This window comes from Ylistrum balloti, unplaced genomic scaffold (genome assembly GCF_031769215.1).
Source record: "Ylistrum balloti isolate Yb309-2 unplaced genomic scaffold, AGI_CSIRO_Ybal_v1 Utg369590, whole genome shotgun sequence".
NCBI lineage: Eukaryota > Metazoa > Mollusca > Bivalvia > Pectinida > Pectinidae > Ylistrum > Ylistrum balloti.
In genome coordinates this window covers 430,025-452,102 of record NW_026781876.1, presented here as the reverse complement: position 1 = coordinate 452,102, position 22,078 = coordinate 430,025, and the positions used below count along the sequence as shown (strand labels likewise).

The 22,078-nt window shown below is 33.6% G+C and overlaps 2 protein-coding genes across 3 annotated transcripts; one reads left to right on the top strand and one right to left on the bottom strand.

The window, feature by feature from the left end:
- The first annotated feature begins 143 nt into the window (after positions 1-143).
- LOC132544596 (NEDD8-conjugating enzyme UBE2F-like) lies at positions 144-7,716 on the top strand. The gene is made up of 7 exons (XM_060208216.1): positions 144-206; positions 1,896-2,003; positions 3,981-4,144; positions 4,462-4,564; positions 5,476-5,534; positions 6,509-6,571; positions 6,945-7,716. Exons 2-7 carry the CDS (start codon positions 1,901-1,903, stop codon positions 6,996-6,998), a joined length of 546 nt encoding a protein of 181 aa, XP_060064199.1. The 5' UTR covers positions 144-206; positions 1,896-1,900; the 3' UTR covers positions 6,999-7,716.
- A 5,051-nt stretch (positions 7,717-12,767) lies between these two features.
- Positions 12,768-20,086, bottom strand: LOC132544716 (COP9 signalosome complex subunit 8-like). 2 transcript variants are annotated; one of them, XM_060208370.1, is made up of 8 exons: positions 20,009-20,086; positions 17,826-17,896; positions 16,983-17,031; positions 16,489-16,618; positions 15,695-15,802; positions 14,709-14,771; positions 14,134-14,221; positions 12,768-13,379 (listed from the first exon to the last, which is right to left on the bottom strand). In XM_060208370.1, the coding sequence occupies exons 1-7, from the start codon at positions 20,075-20,077 to the stop codon at positions 14,139-14,141; spliced, it is 573 nt and encodes a 190-aa protein (XP_060064353.1). In that variant the 5' UTR covers positions 20,078-20,086; the 3' UTR covers positions 12,768-13,379; positions 14,134-14,138. The 2 variants fall into 2 exon arrangements, with proteins under 2 accessions (XP_060064353.1, XP_060064343.1); XM_060208360.1 differs by having other exon boundaries at positions 14,134-14,218; positions 20,009-20,072.
- Between the last annotated feature and the right edge of the window lie 1,992 nt (positions 20,087-22,078).

Here is a 22,078-nt window from a genome sequence, read left to right as displayed (position 1 = left end):
TATCAAATAGATACTTATAATTTAGTTCAAAAGGTAATTTCAGTAATATGAACCAAATATATCAATAGTTTGTTTTCTTTATTCACCTATTCCTTGATATGATCTTTTTGGGTAACTCTTATATTTTCTAACTGCTTAAGCGTTATCACCGGGTTGTAAACTTCCGGTATGACAGATAATCTGTTTTAGAAGAAAGCGAAGTCGAAGTAAGTATTTTCCTTCATTTTGCCGTTTATATTTTTGTGTTTAATGGAAGTTGAATAATACATTTTATACTGGCCATATTTCTGTTTCGATACGGTTACCCACTTGGATGTGCTTTTAATTTCTTAAAACGTACGTGACCCAAAACTGACAGCTCCAGTCTCGAAAGTTAAAATTACGGCATCTGATCTGAATGGACCTGATTTCATACTCGCTATGTATTCTCTGTGCTGTAGTCGACTGTGCTGTGGAAAACACCAAAATAACCCACATATGCAATTTGCTGTTCTGTTTTATTACAATTATCACACGAGCCTTCTCAAATTAGAAAACGTGCAACACCGAGCTGCCAGATACGTGTGTAACAATTACCACAATATAAGCACCGTCACTTTCATGATTGATTATCTAAACTGGTCACCACTTCACACCCGCAGATTGCAAAACAGACTTATCATGATATACAAAAAAAAGTACATGGCCTTGTTGCACTTCATCCGGAAAATCTCCTTCCTGTCACAATCCATACACATTCAGACACATACAAACCTCTACAGACTACTATAAACACTTCTTCTACCTAAAATCTATCAGACAATGTAACTCACTCCCTCATTCTGTTGTTTCTGCTGACATTGTTGAAACCTTTAAATCACTTTTCTCAGTGTCCTACCTATCTAAAACTCCTGTGCGTCTTACCGGTATCCTAAAAAAAAACTAAAAAAAAAAAACAAGTATTTTATCTTCTTGTCCAATGCCATGGAAAGAAGATGAAATTATTGTGCACCTATAGTACATGTATTAGCCTAATACACTACCAGCCATTAAAAAATGCCTAGAAACTATCCACAATTCCAAATTATTACACGAGATTGACTAAAAAGTAAACTAAGGAACAAATCCGATGCTCTTAATCCAGGCCAATCACATTCCATTCAATTACTATACATATAAATGTTTAAGCAAAATCTGGAAACCAAATTGAGAGATTACAAAAACAATAAGGAAATTGCAAACTACTGGTGGGAAATTTGAATTCATAACCAATTACTGTCAGATCAGATAGGATTAATTGGATGACTCGTTGTTAAATATTCACAGAAAGTGAATGCTTTCTCCATTGTTATAATATTTTGTTGCTTTGTAATTTTTGACCATAAACACCTCATAAACCTAGAAATTGCATAAGAATGAATATTATCAGCAATTGGCATCATAATAATGCATAACATGAATTTGGTTTTGCTAAAAAGCGAGAAAATATTATGGTTCCAATGATTGATTTAGCTGGATTAGTTGAGCATCAGACTAGTTAGCCAGGGGTCCTGGGTTCGATTCCTAGCAAAGGCATTGAAATAAATGATGACCTCAGTTACATTGGTGCCCATGTAGGGACCCAAGAATAGTACTTAGCCATGCCCCACCAGCATCGCTGTAACCCCTGGAAACTCGAGGATGAGTTATTTCCTGGAGGGGGAGTATGTAACCCTGGTAAAATGTTGATTAAAGAATGCTGAGGCCTGTAGGAAAAGCAGACTAATCTTCAATTGAAAATCTCATATCAATACATTGTGTATATATTGAAATAATTATGCATAATCACAAGAGTATGAATAATCATAAGGTCATCCAGCATGATTATGTATATACAAATTTCGTTATGAAGGTGACTTGGTAGATTTGTTTTTCAGGAGTCATGATTACACTGTCCAAGAAGTTAAAACAACAGACGCCAGCCAAAAAGGAAACTGAACATGAAATCAAACGGATATCAATCCGGGACAAGCTTCTGGTGAAGGGTAAGATCATGTTTAACAGTGATTGAATTTCTGAACTGTTGGAGATCAACTTATCATCATTTAGTGCTAATATTCTGTTGCAAAATCTCATTCAAATCAAAGTCAAGAATGAGGTGCAACAGATTGTCAATCCATGCGTACTAAGATATGTTAATTTTGAACACATTCAAAAAACTATTATTTTTCTGCTACGTTACCATGTCAAAATTGAATGAAAATCTTTAGTATGCATAATTTCTATTTACCTGGGTACAAATTCTAGATTTCAATTAAGTTATCTCCTTTGTGAATTTACAAGTATGTCTAAGGCTTAGATAGGCAGAGAGTTGCAGTTGGATATCATAACATCAACAGAATTCTGCTTGACTGACTGGATGAAATATCTTGCACTTATTGTTTGAAGTTTCCTTGTCTGGTGTACATGTAAACCAAAGATTCATTCTCTGAAGCAATGTTTTCATTATCAATCATGTGTCAAACACAATGACTTACTGGTGGCCATCTTGGATTTGACAATGAAAGTTTGTTATCGCTATTTCTTGAGGACTGAATGGATCTGTCTCACATTTTATATGTAGGTTTCCTTTGGTCTCTTTTGATATTTTGACCGTCAGAAAAATATGATACTGAAAGGTATTTTTTTTTGAATAGTTGAAAGATTATTAGTCCCCTACTGATGGAACTGGCGGGGTGAGGGGCTATAGTATTTGACTCTCCATCTGTTCCTGTTTCTTTTAAAGATTTTCAGTACTCTAGTGGCTTCATTCCTTGAAGGAAAAAATTACACTCTTAATAAGCATCAAAATATCTTGGACAACTTTGAGTTTCAGGGTTTTTGGGTCAAAGTCAAGGTCACTGTTCTTTTCTTTGAAAAAACATTATCTGCGATTTAGCACTTCATTCCTAGCAGGATTCTCATCAACCTTCATGCACTTTTAAAGCATCAAATAATCTGAGACAAGTTCGAGTTCAGGGTTGTTGGGTCAACATACAAGCTCAAAACAGTTAATTACTATTTTTTAGAAAATTTATAAATCGCTTCAGCGTAATAGCCTGCAGCCAACATATATATTGCTTCAGCAGTTCTCAGTGTGTTTGTTATTGGTGTTATTGCTTGAGAGGGATTCTCAAATTTCCTATAACTAATTATGAGCCAACAATTATAAGAGGAAAGTAGAGAAAAGGGAAAAGATCCATTCTTAAAGGTCATGAAGATCAAACAATTATTGGTACCATGATCCCTTCAGGAAGTTAAAACTATAATCAATAGCTGGAGGGTAAAAATTTCAATCAACTAATGACAGAATGAAAATTTTATAATAAAATGTTGTTAAGAGACTAAATATTCGGTCAAGCATACAGGATGTTGACATTTTTGTCAATTAGGATCACACCAAAAAATAAGGGAAATCAGACTTCTGTAATTACCCAAGGTTTACTTATGACACGTTATAGATCTTCAAAACATTGAAGTGTTTGATACCATATTGGTAGCTTTGATCAATAGTATTAACACTACTTTGTCAATTAGATTTATCAATAATCCTTGTAATTTCACAAAATAATTTCAAAACTTTTTCCCTTTTTTTTTTTAATTCTACTGTCACATCATACATGATTCTAAAAGAGTTGATACAAAGTGTTGATCATTTTGACCTTAACAGGTGAAATATTCTTTGAATTTTTTAATAGCATGTAGTGCAATTTAGTTTGCATATTATTGATAAATATTTTTACCAAGATATTGATTCTGAAATAAATCAAATGGAAAAAAACCATCTGTGGCTCAAAGGTGGAGAATGGGCTTATTACAGAGAACAACCGAATGATACATGTATATTTTTTGTTAGCATTTCTGCAGAACTGAAATAAATATGGATGGGCTAATTACCCCCATGGAGCCCATGACTCAATAAAATATGTTATGACAAATATGGATCCTTAACTGATATCGTGTACTGCATATTCATCCCACAGAGGTCCAGGAAATGGAGGAGAACCTACCAAAGACTTGTAAAGTAAACTTCGGTAATCCCAACCAGCTTCATATCTTCTCTCTTACCATCACACCTGATGAGGGATTTTGGCATGGCGGAAAGTTCCTATTTAATGTTGATATTCCGGAGGATTATAATATTGTGGTAATACAATTATGCTTTGATAAAATGATCAGCTTTTAATTTCAAACAAGGTTTTTTTATTGTTTGATTGTTCTTTTACTCCAACAACATAAGAGGATTTACGCAGAGAACATGTATGACAGGTGCTTTCTCAAAGTCTACACAATACTGTCAAATAAAATATTTCTAATCAGTGGCTCCTGTGTTACAGGAGTAGGTTCTCTTGAACCCAATTTTATTTTCAATTTGAAAAAAATATACGAAAAACTTTATGTTAAACTTTCTCATTTCATTTAATTAAACATTACTGTGTTCTTAAATGTGGTTTTATGTTTAAGCCACCACAGGTTGTATGTAATACACGAATATGGCACCCAAACATCAATGAGGATGGTGAAGTTTGTCTAAGTTTACTTCGACAGAGCTCCTACGATAGTTTAGGTAAGTGATGATATTAAAGTTCTATGTAAAACCAGATTTAATTATAGAAATGAAAATGACCACATTTAATTTCAAAATATGCAGAAGTACAGTACCCATTTAATCTATAAATAAATCCTTTGATGAACCTAATGTGTCAAGAAAAACCCTGAACATATCAGTTCATAGATATATATATATTATATATTGACAGGAAGTTATAATTACTGTGGATTTGATAGATATGTACATATTCTGTGATGAAGAGACACTTCATATCTGTGAATAACAACTGAATTTTAGAGAATTCTGGATTTATCCCACACAGACAATTACAATGGTACCTGCTACAGTCATTTGGGAAATCTCCAGATATACAGGCACCGATACAGCACTTTGTGAAATTTTCAAAAAAATATTTGAGATTTTAATTTGCATTAACTGTGTCTATTAGTTCTATAATTTACTTTTATTAATTTTATTCTTTAGGCTGCTACCAATAGTAAACAAAAATGAGACACCATTTCAGAGATACATCAATATCATATAATTATTTCACAAACCACTTCTTTGACCATTGTATTAGAGCTGTCTAGATAATTAGACAAGATCACGTACAGTGTGATGGAGGTCAAGATTTTGTGTCTTCTTCCAGGCCAGCTCTTTATTGAAAAGTTCTGTCATCTGAAAGCTTTAGCCCACAGTCTCTCCTCTTTCAGGAGTTTGAAAACCTGAAGTATTGATGAGTAACATGAATACCAATGAAATACTATCAGGTTCCAGCAACATCATTCAGACAAGACTACAAGAATCATAACACCAGTGTCATGTAGGCTTATCCCTAATCAGATTACAAAGCATCTATAAACACTTCACAGTAAATAAAAACTTTTGATTAACAACCATCTACCAGGTACTTTTTTTCCTCGCAGGTTGGGCGCCCACAAGAAGACTTAAAGATGTGATATGGGGTCTCAACTCCTTATTTTCTGTATGTATAACACTGTTGTGTTCACTAACCAGTCAGAAAATTCAATTTACGTACATAACTTCAATTTCAATCTTGTAACATAACGTTACAAGTTTTTTCAGTTGATCAAGTGAGGTTCTTGTACTTGAAAGCAGGATAATTAAGATATTAACCTTTGCTTATTTCAAATAATTTGGTACTAATAACTGGTTTTGATAGTAATTAAAAATAATTGACAGTAGACAGTAAAACTTTTGATAAGTTTTTGATTATTAGAAAAAAAAACTAAATCTTGCACTAACTTTTTACGTTTTCATTTTGAAATAACAGGAATTTATTATACTCTTTACTTTATTTGTTTGTAAAATTAATGTAATTTGAAGTTAAGGAGGACATACTGTAATCAGCTTGTCCGTCTAGGCGCCCGTCCATCCGTCCGTAGACAAATATTTGTCTGGACACCTACTCCTAAACTAATGAATCAATTTCAATTAAACTGCACAGGAATATTAGGGGATCATGTGTAGATGTGTTTGCAGGCTTTTTGTCCAGCAGAATATTAGTTGCCATGGAAACCAGTCAATATAAATAGGATTCTGTTTGAGAATTTTTGTCTGGACAAGTTCTCCTAAACTTATGTACCGGTATCAATTTCATTTTGATGACACAATGTGTAAATGTATATGCATCCCTTTTTAATACAAAAAATGTGTGGTTGCCTTGGTAACAGGTCATTATAAATTTTTTCACTGTCAAGACAGCTCCACCTAAACTAGTTGGTCAATTTCAATGAAATTACATTAGTAAAGATAGTGACCTTGTAGGGATGTGGATGCAGCATTTTTTCAAAAAAAAAAAAAAAAAAATTGTTGCCATAGCAACTGTACCATGGTAACATTTATTGTAAATTTGTAAATCTATTCAAATCACAGTGCCAGTGCTATAAAACTGTATTTAATGGTCTATATACTAAATGTTTGTTTGTTTTCCCCTAGGATTTACTCAATTTTGATGACCCACTCAATGTAGATGCTGCAGATCATTATTCTCGCAACAAAGTAAGTTTATCTTTTATTATAATGACAAAGTCATGCAAGGTTTTGCTCGCTTGTATACATCTTTCTGTTGTAACAAATTTTTATGACAACACTAAATAACAATTTTTGAAAAAGTTAAGGTGTAATATATTAATTGCTTGATGTCAACTTGCTTATTTCATTCTTTTCCAAAAAGGCAAAAATATGAGTTGTAATGATTTATAATAAGAAAAGTGGCAATTAGATTGATAAAATTGATAATTTGAATGCCTTGCAAGGTTCAGTTATTTGTTAATCTAACCATTAAATTTGAAAGACAGGTTTTTTCCCTTAAGTAAATATTTTGGGCCAAGGAATAAAAATGATGTGCTGACAAAGTTTTTCTTTCTTGCAGGAATCTTTTAAGAGCAAAGTGAGAGACTATATACAAATGTATGCTGCTAGGTAACGGTGTATGTTAGAATATTACAATATGATTGGATGTCCATTATGTAGCCATGGCAACCTGCAAGTCCCTGCATATTATGAAGCTATTTGTTGGCTTGTGTGTTACCATGAAAGCCTGCACCTCTTCATTTGTCAAAGAGACAATTATTGGTTGGCTAACATGTTGACATGTTAACGTAGTAATCTGCGAACTTCCGTAATAACCATAGAGAGTAGAGTTTTACTCTGGGCTGGATGGGACATTACCATGATAACCTGCATTATTGAAACTAGCTGATGTGTTTCAACGACATCTGGAAGGCTTCATGTGTCCAGTGAAACTAGATCATGTGTGGAAAATGCATGCTCACAATTACCACTTACTTGACATATAAGTAACAATTGAGCCCAGCTAACAGTAATGTCAACCAGTGAAGATTTTTAGATAATAATTTATTCAAAACTAAACATAGTTACGCTGAATAACGCTAGACAAATGGTTTTCCACAGACATGTTAGCCCATACATGAATTTTAAATTATCAGACTTTTTCCCCAAAGATTTGTGTATTTGAACAATTGTAATGACTTGTTGAATAATTAATAAGCAGAGTTGAAAATTTGAAATATTTTAACTTATATGTAGAATGGTTTTCAGGTTGGACAAGAGAATATGTGGATACATTATTTTGGTATGTTACTGGTAATTGTTGAATAAACATTTACTCCTTAATCATAGAAGGAGTGGCATTATCATATTTTATACCTCAAAGTATTTTTGGTCACATTAAAATCTATACCTACTTTTTATCTATATATCTAGAGATTACTAAGGTGTTCCTTTACCTACTCCTTCCAAAGAGACATGTGAGATTTTCACAATCAAAAGAAGTCTATCATCAATTTGTTTACTGTCAGATCATCAGTGGAGCAAAGTGCTTGTGACTGGACCTTCAAAACAAGTGATTGAATCTTCAAAGGCAAAATACACAACACATGCATACCTGTACTCAAAGATCAGTCTATGAATAAGCACTACAACAGGTATTCTCTGAATTTGAAGAGAATTCATTGTCAATTGACAGGGTAATGTCTGGTAAAGAAAGGTTTGAATGTATAAACAACAACTTTTAAGAAAGGGTTTTTAAATTTTAATCTTATTAAGAGTTTGTATATCAAGTTTAGTTTTATGAAAGAAAAACAATTTTGATGCAGAGTAATATCACTAGTTTGAATCGAGACAATCTGCTTTGTGTATCAAATTTACAGTTAAAGATGGAAACCTTGGAATTTGATTGGCTAATTTCTTAGTTTCTTCAAATTTCATGGTGACCTGTGTCCACTATTGTGCATCCGTAATTTTTTTTTAAATTTTCAACTTCTTCTCTAAACCACTGAACTGATTTCAATTAAATTTTGCAGTAACCTTCCCTAGCCTAAGATGAACCAAAATAGTGAATTATAGGGTCCCTACCCAACAGGACCTTAGGGGCAGTGTCAAAAGGGTCAAATTGATAAAAATTTCATAAATCCCTTTCTCAAAGATGAAAGAGTTTTAAGGTGCTTTTCCAGTAAGGGCATTCATTTCATAATGATTTATATGAGAAAAATACATTTTTGAGCATAATTGGAAATATTTCAAACTTGTTTTGTATTATAAGCAAAGGATGAATGCTTGATGGTATGCCCATATTGATTCTGGCTGATCCCCAGGGGCTGATGTGTGAAACCAAAAGGGGTCAAAGTGACTAAGATTTCAAATGTCTTCTTCTCGAAACCCAGATATGGTATTATCAAATGCTCTTCATGGATGAAAGCGTCTTAAGATGCTTTCCGAAAAAGGTCTTACATTTCTCCCAGGGGAGCAGGCTAACTTTACTATGATTTTTCTAGAAAAATAGTGTTTTTGAGCATAATGTTTATTTCCCAATTGAAATAATTTTTTGTAAGATTTATTGGTAAAGGGTGACAGTTTTGATGGTATGCATGTATTGACACTGGCATACTATCATCAATGTCACAATTTCTTTTTCATAACACTTGAAACCTATTTGTCCTTTAATCTTTATATTCAATATTGCATATCTCAGGTGCCTGTCAAGGTCTCTTGTGTATTTTATTTACCAATACCCCATTTCATGGCAGTCACACAATGTTTTGTCATGTCAGGCATTAGACAGGCATCTGCACTGAACCAGTCTAAAATTTGTAAAAATGTTGATTTTTGTAAATTTTGGTACATGTATTTATTTGCCAATATGTCATGATCTTAGTAAAAGTTTCTCATGTACTCTGGGAAATGAATGTTCCGATGTTTGTAGTAGATGCCTACCCTTTCATTTTCTCCCCAAGTTTAGCTCATGTAAACATCATGTTTCAGATTTATTGGTTGGTTTATGTGATAATCTAGTTTTCACAGTTTGCTTTATCTAAAAATCCAACCTCATTGATTATACTGAATTAATTATAAAACTGCTGACCAGTTAAAACAACTGCCATTTATTGATTCTTCGGTTTGATTCTAACATTCTTTTGGCTGGTTTTGATTTTCCTTGGTTGCCCCTTATGTTTTCGTTTTGAAATTTAGGTCCTTTGAATCACTGTCAAGTCCTAGAGGAACGTAGCAACTGCAGTTTAATTCATCATTTGGCAATACTGTATCTGATATTAAATTTTTATCAAAAGAAAGGAGCCAACGTCGGGTCTGGATACGTGGTTGTTTAGTGGGGTACTTCGCTGTGAGTATTGATACCAGATGGTATGCAGGGCGATTATACAAAAACTAAATAGTATGTGCAAAACAGATATTAATCACAACATACTCACCTGTTACCATTAAGAGGGTGTTTTCTTTATTATGTCTACTAGTTTTGCCTCTGAAGTTGAGGCTTCATCAGGACCTTGTGAAGCCTCAACTTCAGAGGCGAAACTAGTAGACATTATAAAGGAAACACCTTCTTATTGGTAATACGTGAGTATGTTGTGATTAATATCCGTTTTGCACATAATATTAAATTTTTATCAAAAGGTACTGATCCCCTGTGTATCATTTACACAGTCTTTGGTGGTTGGATACACATGTACAGATATACAGTATAATCAGATTCAGTTATTACTTAGAACAAAATTCCTGAACTTTTCTAAGGTGAGGTGCAAAATGTTTGATGATTTATGTACAGGCTGTTTAAGTCGTTTTATTTCACAGTCTAACCTCAGTACCTCCAAACTCAACTGAAAATCAATACTTACTGGTCCTTAGACTATTATCCCATCCACCATGGCTACACCAGATTCATATGTAAATGAAGTTTAAACTAAACAGACAAGAAAAATCTCCAGCGGGAAAAATTTCCAAAGAACCAAACATCTTGTTAATTTCATAAGTATTTGGAGTTTCATCTTCTAGGCTTCAGGAGGATACCTAGTGGTGTACAGAGGTCTCTTAAAATAGCTAAAGTATAAAAGAAAAGCACTGACTCCTGAAGCCAGGTATGCCAGTACTGTAGTTATAGATTAGCTGCTACATTTTTGTAAAATTTGATATGAATTTGAATTTTTGTAAAGTTATCTCAATTCACATCGATAATATAAATGTACATACAATGTATATTGTTAAAATAAGTCAGATTAAGACAGGATTTGTCAATAATTAAAGGTTAGGATAGAAAAAAACAGGTTACAGACTTTGAAACTTGAGGCCAGATTAGGATTTTGAAATAGGATTATAACTCAATATTTTTTGTCCCACTTTATCTCACACCAAGCTTTCTAAGTGAGTTTAGAATCTTATTTAGTTCTGTGAATGAAGTTTTACTTACTTGACCCTGTATATACTTTCATGTACATGTAAAACATGAAAAAACAGGGACTATTGATACTTGCATCACTTCTGTAAAATGAGCATTTCTGAGGTCAGAATATCAATACATCATCAGCAAACACCCTGTTAATTCCTTAGACCATCTTAATGATAAATAATTTCAATGGCTTATAATGTTGGGACAGGTGCTCCTAGCTATCTTCGTCAGATGACAAGTGGTATCAAGCAAAATCAGGATGTGCTTCACTAAAAGTTGAAAGGTCATATATATATAGACTTCAGTCAAGTTATGATTTTACTAATATGTGTTTACATTAACTTTAAGCAAGTTTCGCAGGTTATTGGTTTCAAGTACCACTGCCCTAATTATTTTGAAATCTGATAATATTATTTAATTGAATAATCAAAACCAATAATCCTGTTTCACAATGTTTAGTTTATTTGAAACTTGAGTTTTACTTTACTGGTAGTGACTAGAAGTTCTTACATAAAAAATATTGTCAAGTAACTGGCTAACTAATTTTAAACTAGCTGATTATGGTAATAAGCTTTTGAAAAGAAACAGACAAGATTCCTACCATCACAGCATATCTCTACTTAACCCTAAGCTGTATATAACTTTGCAATGAAATCGGAATGCTTTACACATTAGTATTTGAAGTTTGAAATGCTAACGGTTATGTTTTGTGAAAATTTTATACCCATTGATACATTAGGTGATGAACTTACAAAATTGTTATCGATCAGTATTCAATAAAGAGAAGTATGTACCTTTAATAAACATGTTGTTTAATCATCATGTGTCAGCTCTTCTTTCATAGCCCATTACGCTCAGACAAATAATGTTTCGACTGTAAACTGCCAAAGGGTTATAATGTTGGGTCATTGTTTTGTTGAAGTGAAAATTGTGCCTTCATTATCGTTGTTTACATACAGTGGTTAAGGTTTTTGAATGTCTTTAATTATCACTAGCCCTCCACCTCTGGGTCTTGGGTTCGAATCCTATGTGGGGCAGTGACAAGGTATTAGCCACAGGTTGGTTGTTTTTCTATAGGAACTATGGATTTCCTCCACAACCCAGACATGGTACATCCTGGCTATTGATAGGACGTAAAGCAGCAATAAATTCAACTACATACTATTCTTATTGTAAAATGACTCTGGTGATTCCTGATTTCTTATATATCTGATACAATATGCAATTGGCTGCTCCAGATTCCAAATGCATTCAAATTCACTTGATACATGATTATTTCTTTTCTACATTCTTCACTATTGGTTCTTTCAGTAAGGGTGAAAATTTTCAGAACACTTTTACAAATTGTGTGTTTTTTTTTTTTTTGGTTTGGTTATAGCATATGACATCAAATGAAATCCCAATGGAAAGAGAACCCCTGTGGTCATGTCACATATTTTCATATTTTCCATATGAATAAAGCTTGATTTTTGAGACAAGCCAATAAACAAGTACAGAAACTAGCACGCATTGTTTGTGAATGAGTAGTGATATATGTACTCTGATAAAGGCAGGTAGCTACGATCTTTCATTTTCACTTCTGTATTATTTTGTATTATTTCATATTTGACATTACTGGAACAAATAACAATCAAGGTAATTTTTTTATTCCACCAGCCCGTCTGTTTACGTCATTGGTCCGTATGTTATCCTTATAATTGGGATAACTGCAGATTTCATATTTAGGTTTCCCTTGGTCCCCTCTGATTTTGAGACAGATCAGAAACATTAAATGACCTACAGGTGACCACCTTAGACCGTAAGATTATATTTCTTGGCAGGAATTTTCACGTTTCAATGCATAAGCAGAGGGAAGAGGAGGAAAAAAGATCAAACACTTTCAAAGAATAAATAAAGATGAAAAAGGGTGGAATGGGGGAAACCAAGATCCTCCCTCAGGGATTTTGTTTTAAATCGGGGAAATTCTGTGAAAACAAAAAAAAATATACAACAAAATAAAAAAGGAACTTTATTTAGTACATGCTTACATTCATACAGTTGCACCAATCTTTCTTACTAGTCCATCAATATATAATTTCATTGATTCCATTAGCAAATCACAGAAAGCTCATCACTATCAGCACTACATAAATGTTAGTACTTCTTCACAGGGGCTGAAGTGGATAGTACAACAACTTACAGAAAGTTTGGCCATTAAATCCCTACATTTTCCCATTGGTACATATTGACAAAACTTTTAATTGCAGTTTCATTTTTACATTTCTTTGCAATACAAAAAATATTGACCAATACAAGAGCAAACGTGTCTTGAAAATAACATTACCTTCATAATGATCTTGAAGACATTATGAACTTTGAGTTACATAGTACATGTATATTTGTTCATGTAAATGCAAAACCATTACTTGTGGAAGAAAAATCCCACAGACTGTTCTTAATGATATGACCAAGATCTTGGTGTCCTGTTAGAGATTCAGGAATTTTTTTTTAAAAACCTCTGAAACCAGACACTTCCTTATCTATGGTTGAGTAAATCATCATGAGAAATTCCTATGATATTCTGTTGTTGATAAAGTGACAAGGTATCTTCTTCGTGTTGTCTTCTACCTGGAAAACAAGTATATTATACATTTTCAGAATGACTTTCAATATAAATTTTGTATCAAGTTTATATCAACAAAACTCTCATACCCTCCCATGTCTCTGCAGATATCTACAGATATTTCTTAGAAGCAAAAGTGAATCACAGAAAATGATGAATATTGATACACAATAGTTTAAACATTTCCAAAATTGATTAACTTTTCTTTAAATCTAATTTTTTCATAGCTGAACCCTGTAAAGCACACCTGCTGAAAGGGCAAATAAATAGTCTGATAGAGAAGTCAATAAAAGACCCTGAACACTGTTAATACCTCCAAGTCTCCACTCTCTAAGAATAGTATGTAGTTGGTCAGTACAGACCAATGCTGGTCACTACCATAAATACCTAAATAACTTAGCTCTCTAAGAATGATATGCTGTCGGTCAGTACAGACAGATGCTGGTCACTACCGTAAATACCTACATAACTTAGCTCTCTAAGAATGATATGTCGTCGGTCAGTACAGACAGATGCTGGTCACTACCGTAAATACCTATATAACTTAGCTCTCTCAGAAGGACATAGAGTTGGTCAGTACCGACAGATGCTGGTCACTTCCATAAAAACCTACCTGACTCTGCTCTATGAAGGACACAGAGCTGGTCAGTACAGACAGATGCTGGTCAATACCATAAATACCTATATAACTTAGCTCTCTCAGAAGGACACAGAGCTGGTCAGTACAGACAGATGCTGGTCAATACCGTGAATACCTACCTCAATCAACTCTCTAAAAAGGACACATAGTCCGTCAGAACAGACAGTTGCTGGTCACTCTTGAATTCTGGATCTGCTTGTACTCCTGCTACAACAATAACCACAGATGAAGTTTCCAGGTCTTTGGTTATCAAGGTTATTACAGACACTGGTATTCAGGTTTGTACACCGTACAGACATAATTGTAAAGGGACACAGACCTGCTGCAATCAAATCACAAAAGAACAATTTCTTTTACAGTTACAGAAAGTTGGGCCAATTTTATGAAGAAAAACCTTCAAATTTTCAAATTGATTCAAAGAAGTCTTCTTTCCTAGAAAATATAGCCTAGAAATCAAATTATATCAGTTCATTGTCTTGTAGTTTACATGAAATTTTCCACTACTGAATTTAACATGCTGAAACTTCAGTGGAGATATAACAGCATGTAAGATGATTTTATTTCAAAATTTTGATAATATAACATTCAGCAAGCTTTCATCAAAATTGGTAAAAAACAGTATATTTGCCCAGATAGGGAGAAAGAACTACAACAAGTACATGTAATTTCTCAGTTAAAGGGAAAATGTACAAACCTGGTTTCTTTGGTGTGATAAAGCGAGTTTGGGCATCAGCGTTCCATCCTTCAGCTCGTGCAGCTGTAATACAAAAAAGATTTGATGTGTACCTCTGTTACATAATATTTTGGGCTCGGATATTTGAGTCCTGGATTCTTGTGGGACTCGCTGACATTTTGAAAACCAAATTTACTGCTTAGTAGAAGGACTACTAAAATTGTTGTTTTGGACTCACCATAAAATACTTACAAAAATTACTGTGTCAACAATTGAAAAATTATACAAAGATCTGGAGTGACAAAAGCTGAAGTCCAATAGAAAAGGAAACAAAAAACTATACTATCACTGACCTAATTTAACACTAACAACAAAATGTTGAGGCTTGAGTTCTAGAGTGACCTTACATATGGCTAGACATCATCTAGTCTTAAAATTTCTGAATATATTGTCTGCAGGTAATACAGGGGTACATCTATAATGCTAATACTGAATTTACATAGAAATTTAGACCTTTGAACTTTGTTCCTGAAGAATAGCCCGTGACCTTGAACTTGGAAATCACATACAACATATCTACCCTCTGTTAATAAGTATCATTCAAATATACACTTTAATAATAGAGTAATGTCTTGAATAAAAAAAATACAAGGAACAATCTTAAACTTTTAACTGAATCATTGGCATTCACACTTGAAAGTGCAGACAACCATTCTTATTGGTGTCTATAATCTGCATATTAAAGTGTCTACAGTAAACAGTAAAGAATTGTACAAGGCAGCTGACATAACCATTACTGTTCTTTATCAATTAATTTCATTTGAAGTGAAGGCAAAGTGTACCTGACATCTAATGATTTTGTCCTTGTGCCTTTTATTATGTGAAGAGGGCCATAAAAATGAGAAATTTTAAGTGCATCACCAGAGAAATTTCTGATGGAAAACACCTCTGACATATTATGAAAAGGAATGTTACTAAATTGTAAACTGTATTAAGTTATATTTTACCTTGTACAGCATCTGCTGTAGACATGCCCAGAAATGTGGCCAACTCATCCCCATTGATTGAGGAGTAAGCTTGTGACACTAGGTGAAATGCTCTTCTCCGGTAGGCGTCTAATAACATATTCAAAGTAAAGCTTTGAAATTAATGGGGCTTTTTTTCCACATACTTGCCACATTGTTAATAACTGTTACACAAGTAATAAAACTTCTAAAATGAAAATGGATTAACTGACAAAATATTTGAACCTGGGATTACTTAGTCCTTGTTCGCAAAAATGAAATGCTCCTTTACTGACATTAAATTTTTAAATACCCTGAAATAAGTCAAAAGACAAAGATTTTTTAAAATCTGAACTGAGCCATTGTATTATTCTAGGGTGTACATGTATTTGTGGGATATATCAATGATAATTTTATAAATAATCAATCTAACAAAAATTAGGTGTAGTCAATAAAAATTCAGAGTTCAAAAGAGACATTTGGAGGGTATACCTTAATAAATATCAAGTAAGTCTAGCTCATCCAATATGAAAAATGCCTTGATTTCAAAATTAATATATAAACATATAAAGAGAAAATACAAAACTGACATTCATTAACTTGTTTATGAGATTTATAATGAGTTTATTTACATTTTTCTTATTCAAGTTTGCAAACTTAAACTAGAATGTTTTGCTTAAGAAGAATTAGTTTGATGGAAAGTTTTTTTTATCAATTAATTTCAATTTCTACTGGCTAGAGTTTTTAACCCTTGGATGTCAAACACAGAAAAAATGTTAGTTCATGTAGAGTCTTACCAAGGGCTGCCTCCATGATGGGCTTGACCTCTGGAGAGTATTCCTTTTTCAAAGCCTCGTAACTCCCTGTATAGTCTCTCTGCCACATTTTCTGACCTGCTGTCCAGATCATAGTCAGCTCAGGGGTTCCCTGAACAAGAAGAACAACGAACTGACTTCAAATCAAGGGAAAATGTGTATCTATAAAGGTTATGAAGATCCAAATTCAAGAGCCTTGAGAGTAAAGAAGGAGAGGTTGACTAGGTACTGCTAAATCATTAATTTTTGAGGATTTATTTTTGTTGAAATCGTGGTCACTCTAAATCCATGAAATTATATGTCCACAAAACAAACTGGTAAAAGCCAACAAGGATTATAGTAACATTGTGAGCATGATTTATCCACAAAATCAAATACCTATACAGACATGCATTGTTGTAAAACCGTAAATTTGAGCACTTCAAAAATGTATGATTTTACCGTATGTTTGATTAATATATCACAACATTACTTACACTTTTCACAGATGGTGGAATTCTCTTCCAAAGAAACTTTGCCTGGCACCTTCAACAGAATTTTATATAGAATATCACAAACTTGAAAGGGCTATTTATACATCTCAATGCAATTGTCAGTTCATTCAATGGACAAGTCATGCATCAAATTTAAGACGGTTTATCTGGGAATATTGCATTTTATGTGATAACACATACACTGTATACTGTATTATATCATGTCTGGTAATAACTAACAAGCCCACCCATGTCTTTTGCTGATAAGTGATAAATGAATGTACTAAACACTATTTCATTGTCCTGCAGTAAGGTTTTTCCTACTTTGAATTAATCGGTCGTCCATGGACTGAATACGAGATAAATACCAAAACTTTAACTTTGAGTCTGAATTTTTGTGTTGAGAACACCTGGACTGCTTAGTGCAGAAAATGTGGTCAGTTCAACAACTTACAACTGGACCTTAAATCCCACTACCCTCTCCATGCAGCGTTTTTCTTGAATCAATATTAAGGTTTTAAGCAGCAGTTCTTGTCAGATTTATTCATAGTAGTCCTTAACACTATTTCCAAAACTTTGATGAGTCCCATTACAAAGAGATATACATTGTAGTGGTTTCTCAAAATTTGGACAAGTTTTCTGCAAAATAAGGTGGAATCCAAGACTCAAATATCTGAATCCAAAAAAAAACCAGACTTTACAAACTGATCATCTCTAAAAAAAAAAAAAAAGAAATGTATTTCAAAACAGTGAAACACTCGGGATGAAAAATAATGAGGAACAGTTATTTATGAAAACTCAATATCAACTATGGTACTGTAATATTGAAAGAATACCAATACTCACATTTCATTATGAAGGAGATACAAGGCGAGAAGTTGACTGTATAATATAGGGGATCCAACTCCACCCGGAGCCTGAAATGTCAAAGTAATCCATTTAACATGTCACTTAAACAAAGAGGTTGGTGGTTTATGTCAACATGGTTTACATATGATAAGAATTTATTATTATCATGTTTGTTACCTGGATATTGTGATAGCAGACCACTTAGGACAACTCCCTCTGACCTGTCTGGCTCCTGTACATAAGCCAGGGACATTGAACACCATATGACAAATATGTGGAAAATAAAAAGGTTATAAATCATTTTGTCCTGATGCCTTATATTAGAAATCCCACTGACATTGGCTGTTTATGTCTTCTATTAAAATCAAGAGTTATAACTCATTCCCTCCAACGAATAATGATAATCCAGCACTTAAGGTGCCAATGATCTTGTGCAACTCTCTGAGGCTGCAGCCGCCCATTCAGAGCTTCAAATGCTACAGTTTGGGAATTAAAATCTGAAAATGAACTGATTTAACTCCATTCCAAAATGTGCTGCCTTCATTTTTTTATGATATGAAAACTTGAAGAAGTGCTGATATGGAGACATCGTCTCATAAATCACACTCTTGAAAATTTTACAGTGATCAAGTGGATGGGTGAACAAGACATGGACAAGTGAAGAAACCTTAATAATGTACAGTTTTTGTAAAAACAAACAACTTGATTATCTGAAATCAAAATAACATTTAATAATCAGAGAGAAAATAATTAACAATTAAGATATATTGTCCTATTCATGAAAGAGAAAAGTTCTACTTTCCATTAGAGCTGCCTTGATTGCCCTTAAATGAACAAATCATCAATGTTGTATGTTGTGCCATAAGCTTGTATACCACTTTTGCTTGCTTACAACTACATTTGATAATACAAGAATATACATCTTCATTTATTTATAGAATATCTGAACTTATTTTGTATGACATATGTTGATTTGGAATTTAATATGCTATGCATATATTCTGGTACCTGAGGAGAAATTTACTTCTGCATTCAATGAAATGTTGATATAGAACCAGACATTGACAGAACATTGTCTATCACCTATAAGATGACAATACAGTATATATGCTGAGTCGAAAATTAATAATTAAATTCAAATTTAGATTCTATTCAACTTGGCATGACTCCATACTGTTTATTTGCTTTATCTACATATAAAATCATAATGCATATCTTGCATGGGTGCATTTAGTGTAAATATCATAGGTGAGCATGAATTTACCTGTGTTTTATTTCAGCCACACTATAAGCAGTTGATAAGCAATGAAAGAGAAAAAGTTTATGATTTTAACAAAACAAATAACCTGAATTATCCCTTTTTTGTGTTAAATTGTACAATATTCTATTGGTCATTGGGCCAAAAGTACTAGCCTCGTCTTTCAATACACTCTCACACTAATAAAGGTATATAACTTTATCGCCCTAGTAAAATGACCCATTTTCAGGAAAATTGTGATGGTCAATAAACATTTCAAGATATCATGCAGAGAGTGTTCTGAATCGACAGATATTTTTTCCCTTCAACTTGGTATACGATTCACTATATATTATGTCCTAAACTATCGCCTGACTTCAGCAAACATTGTTAAATTTTCAGATATCACTTAGTCGGACACTTACCTTGCAGCGAAATCAGACACGGTAGCCATCTCTCAAACGCAGGGCTATTGCAATTACCAATTTGTGGTATTGCGTCCAACGTGTTGAACGATTTAATGACCATCACCGAAATTGGGTCGTTTCGACAGAGTTACACGCTTTTATTATTGTATGAGTGTATTGACAGACGAGGCTCGTACTTGTAAATGGGCCATGTCAAAAATATGACGTCCATTTTTGTTGTAGATGTATAAAAGAACTCCATACGTTTCTTTTTCTAAATGACCCTGCATTTAAATAACTGATAATGCAGGACCAATATGCGGGATCGTGCCACAGACACCAGGCTCGTCTGTCAATAATTAGCGTGTATTGAAAGACGAGGCTAATTCCTGTGGTTGTTTTCAACTCCAGACACGGACAGAGCAGACCTCCGTCAGTGTTATGTGGCCGAGTCGAGTCGTTTTGGGCTTGTTGTGTTATATCCATTACAAAGAGTATAACTTAATTAGATTCAGAAAGACTCTATATAAACCAACCTTCAGCTCCTGCTCTTCTAAGTCCTTTTGCATGTCGACAAAGTTCAGAGAAGCAACTTCGAGCGCCATCTTGGAATTTCTTAATCACATAAATGTTTGCAACTTACTGGAAAACTAAATGCGGACCGGAGGCCGGAAAAAGACACACGAGAGAAGGATACGCCAATTTGATGGTGAAGAGTAAATAAAAGTGAGAAAATGGTAATGTTGTGTTTTGACGACTTTTTATTTTAAAAATGGCGTTTATTCTCAGTACATTCTTATTTTGAAATGAAGTCTTCATACAAAAATAGTTATGTATAATAAACACATTTTTTTTAAACAAGAGTGTTGGACATTAAAAGGTGCACATTAAAATATTATTTTAGAATCATGTTCAAAATCGAAAGAATTGATATTTATACATCCAATGCACAAGTGAATACTTACTGGATGCATTATGGAACAATAGATTTAAGATATTATTCAACAAACCACGAATGTGTCTCCTTTTCGTTGCTATTTGTATTGATTCTATAACCAACAAAACCAGCACTTTTATTAGTAAGTTGAAATTGGTCTGGAAAGTGCAAACATGCATTGACCTAGCCGTGACAATGCTTCAAAACGCTGATTAAAACACAGAGAAAATCTTAGTGATATATTTATTTTTCATTACTCTGTAGATTATTACATTTCATATTTTACTGAATACATGTGAAACACGGACAGACAGACAGACAGACAGACAGACAGACTGACAGACAGACAGACAGACAGACAGACAGACAGACAGACATATAAACAGACAGATGATGATTTTGATGATGGTTGTGGAATATCATCTGTGTTATATCATATTTATTTACTTATTGTTTTTGTCTTATTTCGATCTCCCCTAACACCAGTCTTCTATTGAAGTGTCCGTGAGAGAGATCAACTAAGCCAACCTAATGATATAACAACAAGAATCAGAGATCGGAATAAAATCTGGCCAGTGCTGAAACAGAACTTCATAATACTGCACGAATGTACGGAAAGCGCAAGTGGGGAAAAATCACTATAGATAGATGTCCATTTATCAATTTATGGATATCCCTAAATAATTCTAATACACATGATATGTATTTATGGATATTAATAATTAATCATCAAAATCTTGAAATTTTCATATTTTCGTCCAATGTGGGTTTTTTTTTAGATAAATTTAAGAACCAGGCTTTCCTTGGGCGCTTTATTGTTTCAGTAATACAGTGTGCACCTGAGCTGTGCGTCGAGCACGTGCAAGAATTTCGCGTCTCAAGATCGTATTGACCAATGAAAACGTGAAGGAAAACGGACAACCAATGAGCTTGGACTATTATTAAATTTGCTCAGTGCTGCGACAAAATTTTTAGCGTTGGGCACGAGACTGGTCATTCAGAAAACACCTACTGCGACACCAACATGTAAGTAACATTTTTCTCATATATATTTATGTAATAAGTGTAAAACTTGAAGAAATAAGAATTCCTTTATGTTTTAAACATACCTTTAAGATGTATGTTGTGACTGTAGCGTGACACGCACGAGAAAATGTACACGATTCTCCCCTTTGTGTGACACGGTGTGGCCATAGAAATCTTACTGTACTCTTGTAGTGTCGATATCTCATTCTTTTCACGGGAATAAGAGAACATTTGTGAGTTCTTACAGCTAAAGAGAGTCTCGCCATAGCCATGTCGTAGTTTAAATTAAAACATTGTGAGAACCATGATAATGATTTGGGAGGGATATTACTTATTTCTGGTATAACAAAGAAACTTTTTGGTCCTAAGACGTAGGAAGCCCCCAGTCCTATATAGGTTAATGGACGGGATAATATCTGCTTTCTGTTTATAACAAGCTTTGAATGTATTGAGACTGGATTTCAGAGCAATTCCAAGAGTTTAATGTGTGATGTCCATGATAACTAAGAAGGAAAGTATGAGTTTTTGTATTTTGGATAAATGCTCTGTTTTGATGATTTTTACTCAATAATGTGTGTTTATTTCTCATTGACTGGGCATACAATCATGTTGATATTATTATGAAATTGTTTCCATAGTTACA

Bases quoted from the DNA above. Each gene is read 5' to 3' on its own strand.
- LOC132544596 (XM_060208216.1), top strand. From the start codon at position 1,901: ATGATTACACTGTCCAAGAAGTTAAAACAACAGACGCCAGCCAAAAAG. The intron at 2,004-3,980 runs GTAAGATCATGT...TTCATCCCACAG, and splicing joins GGACAAGCTTCTGGTGAAGG to AGGTCCAGGAAATGGAGGAG. The intron at 4,145-4,461 runs GTAATACAATTA...TTTATGTTTAAG, and splicing joins CGGAGGATTATAATATTGTG to CCACCACAGGTTGTATGTAA.
- LOC132544716 (XM_060208370.1), bottom strand. From the start codon at position 20,077: ATGGCGCTCGAAGTTGCTTCTCTGAACTTTGTCGACATGCAAAAGGAC. The intron at 17,897-20,008 runs GTTGGTTTATAT...TTGACATTTCAG, and splicing joins TAGAAGAGCAGGAGCTGAAG to GCTCCGGGTGGAGTTGGATC. The intron at 14,222-14,708 runs GTTTGTACATTT...TTATTGTTGTAG, and splicing joins TATCACACCAAAGAAACCAG to CAGGAGTACAAGCAGATCCA.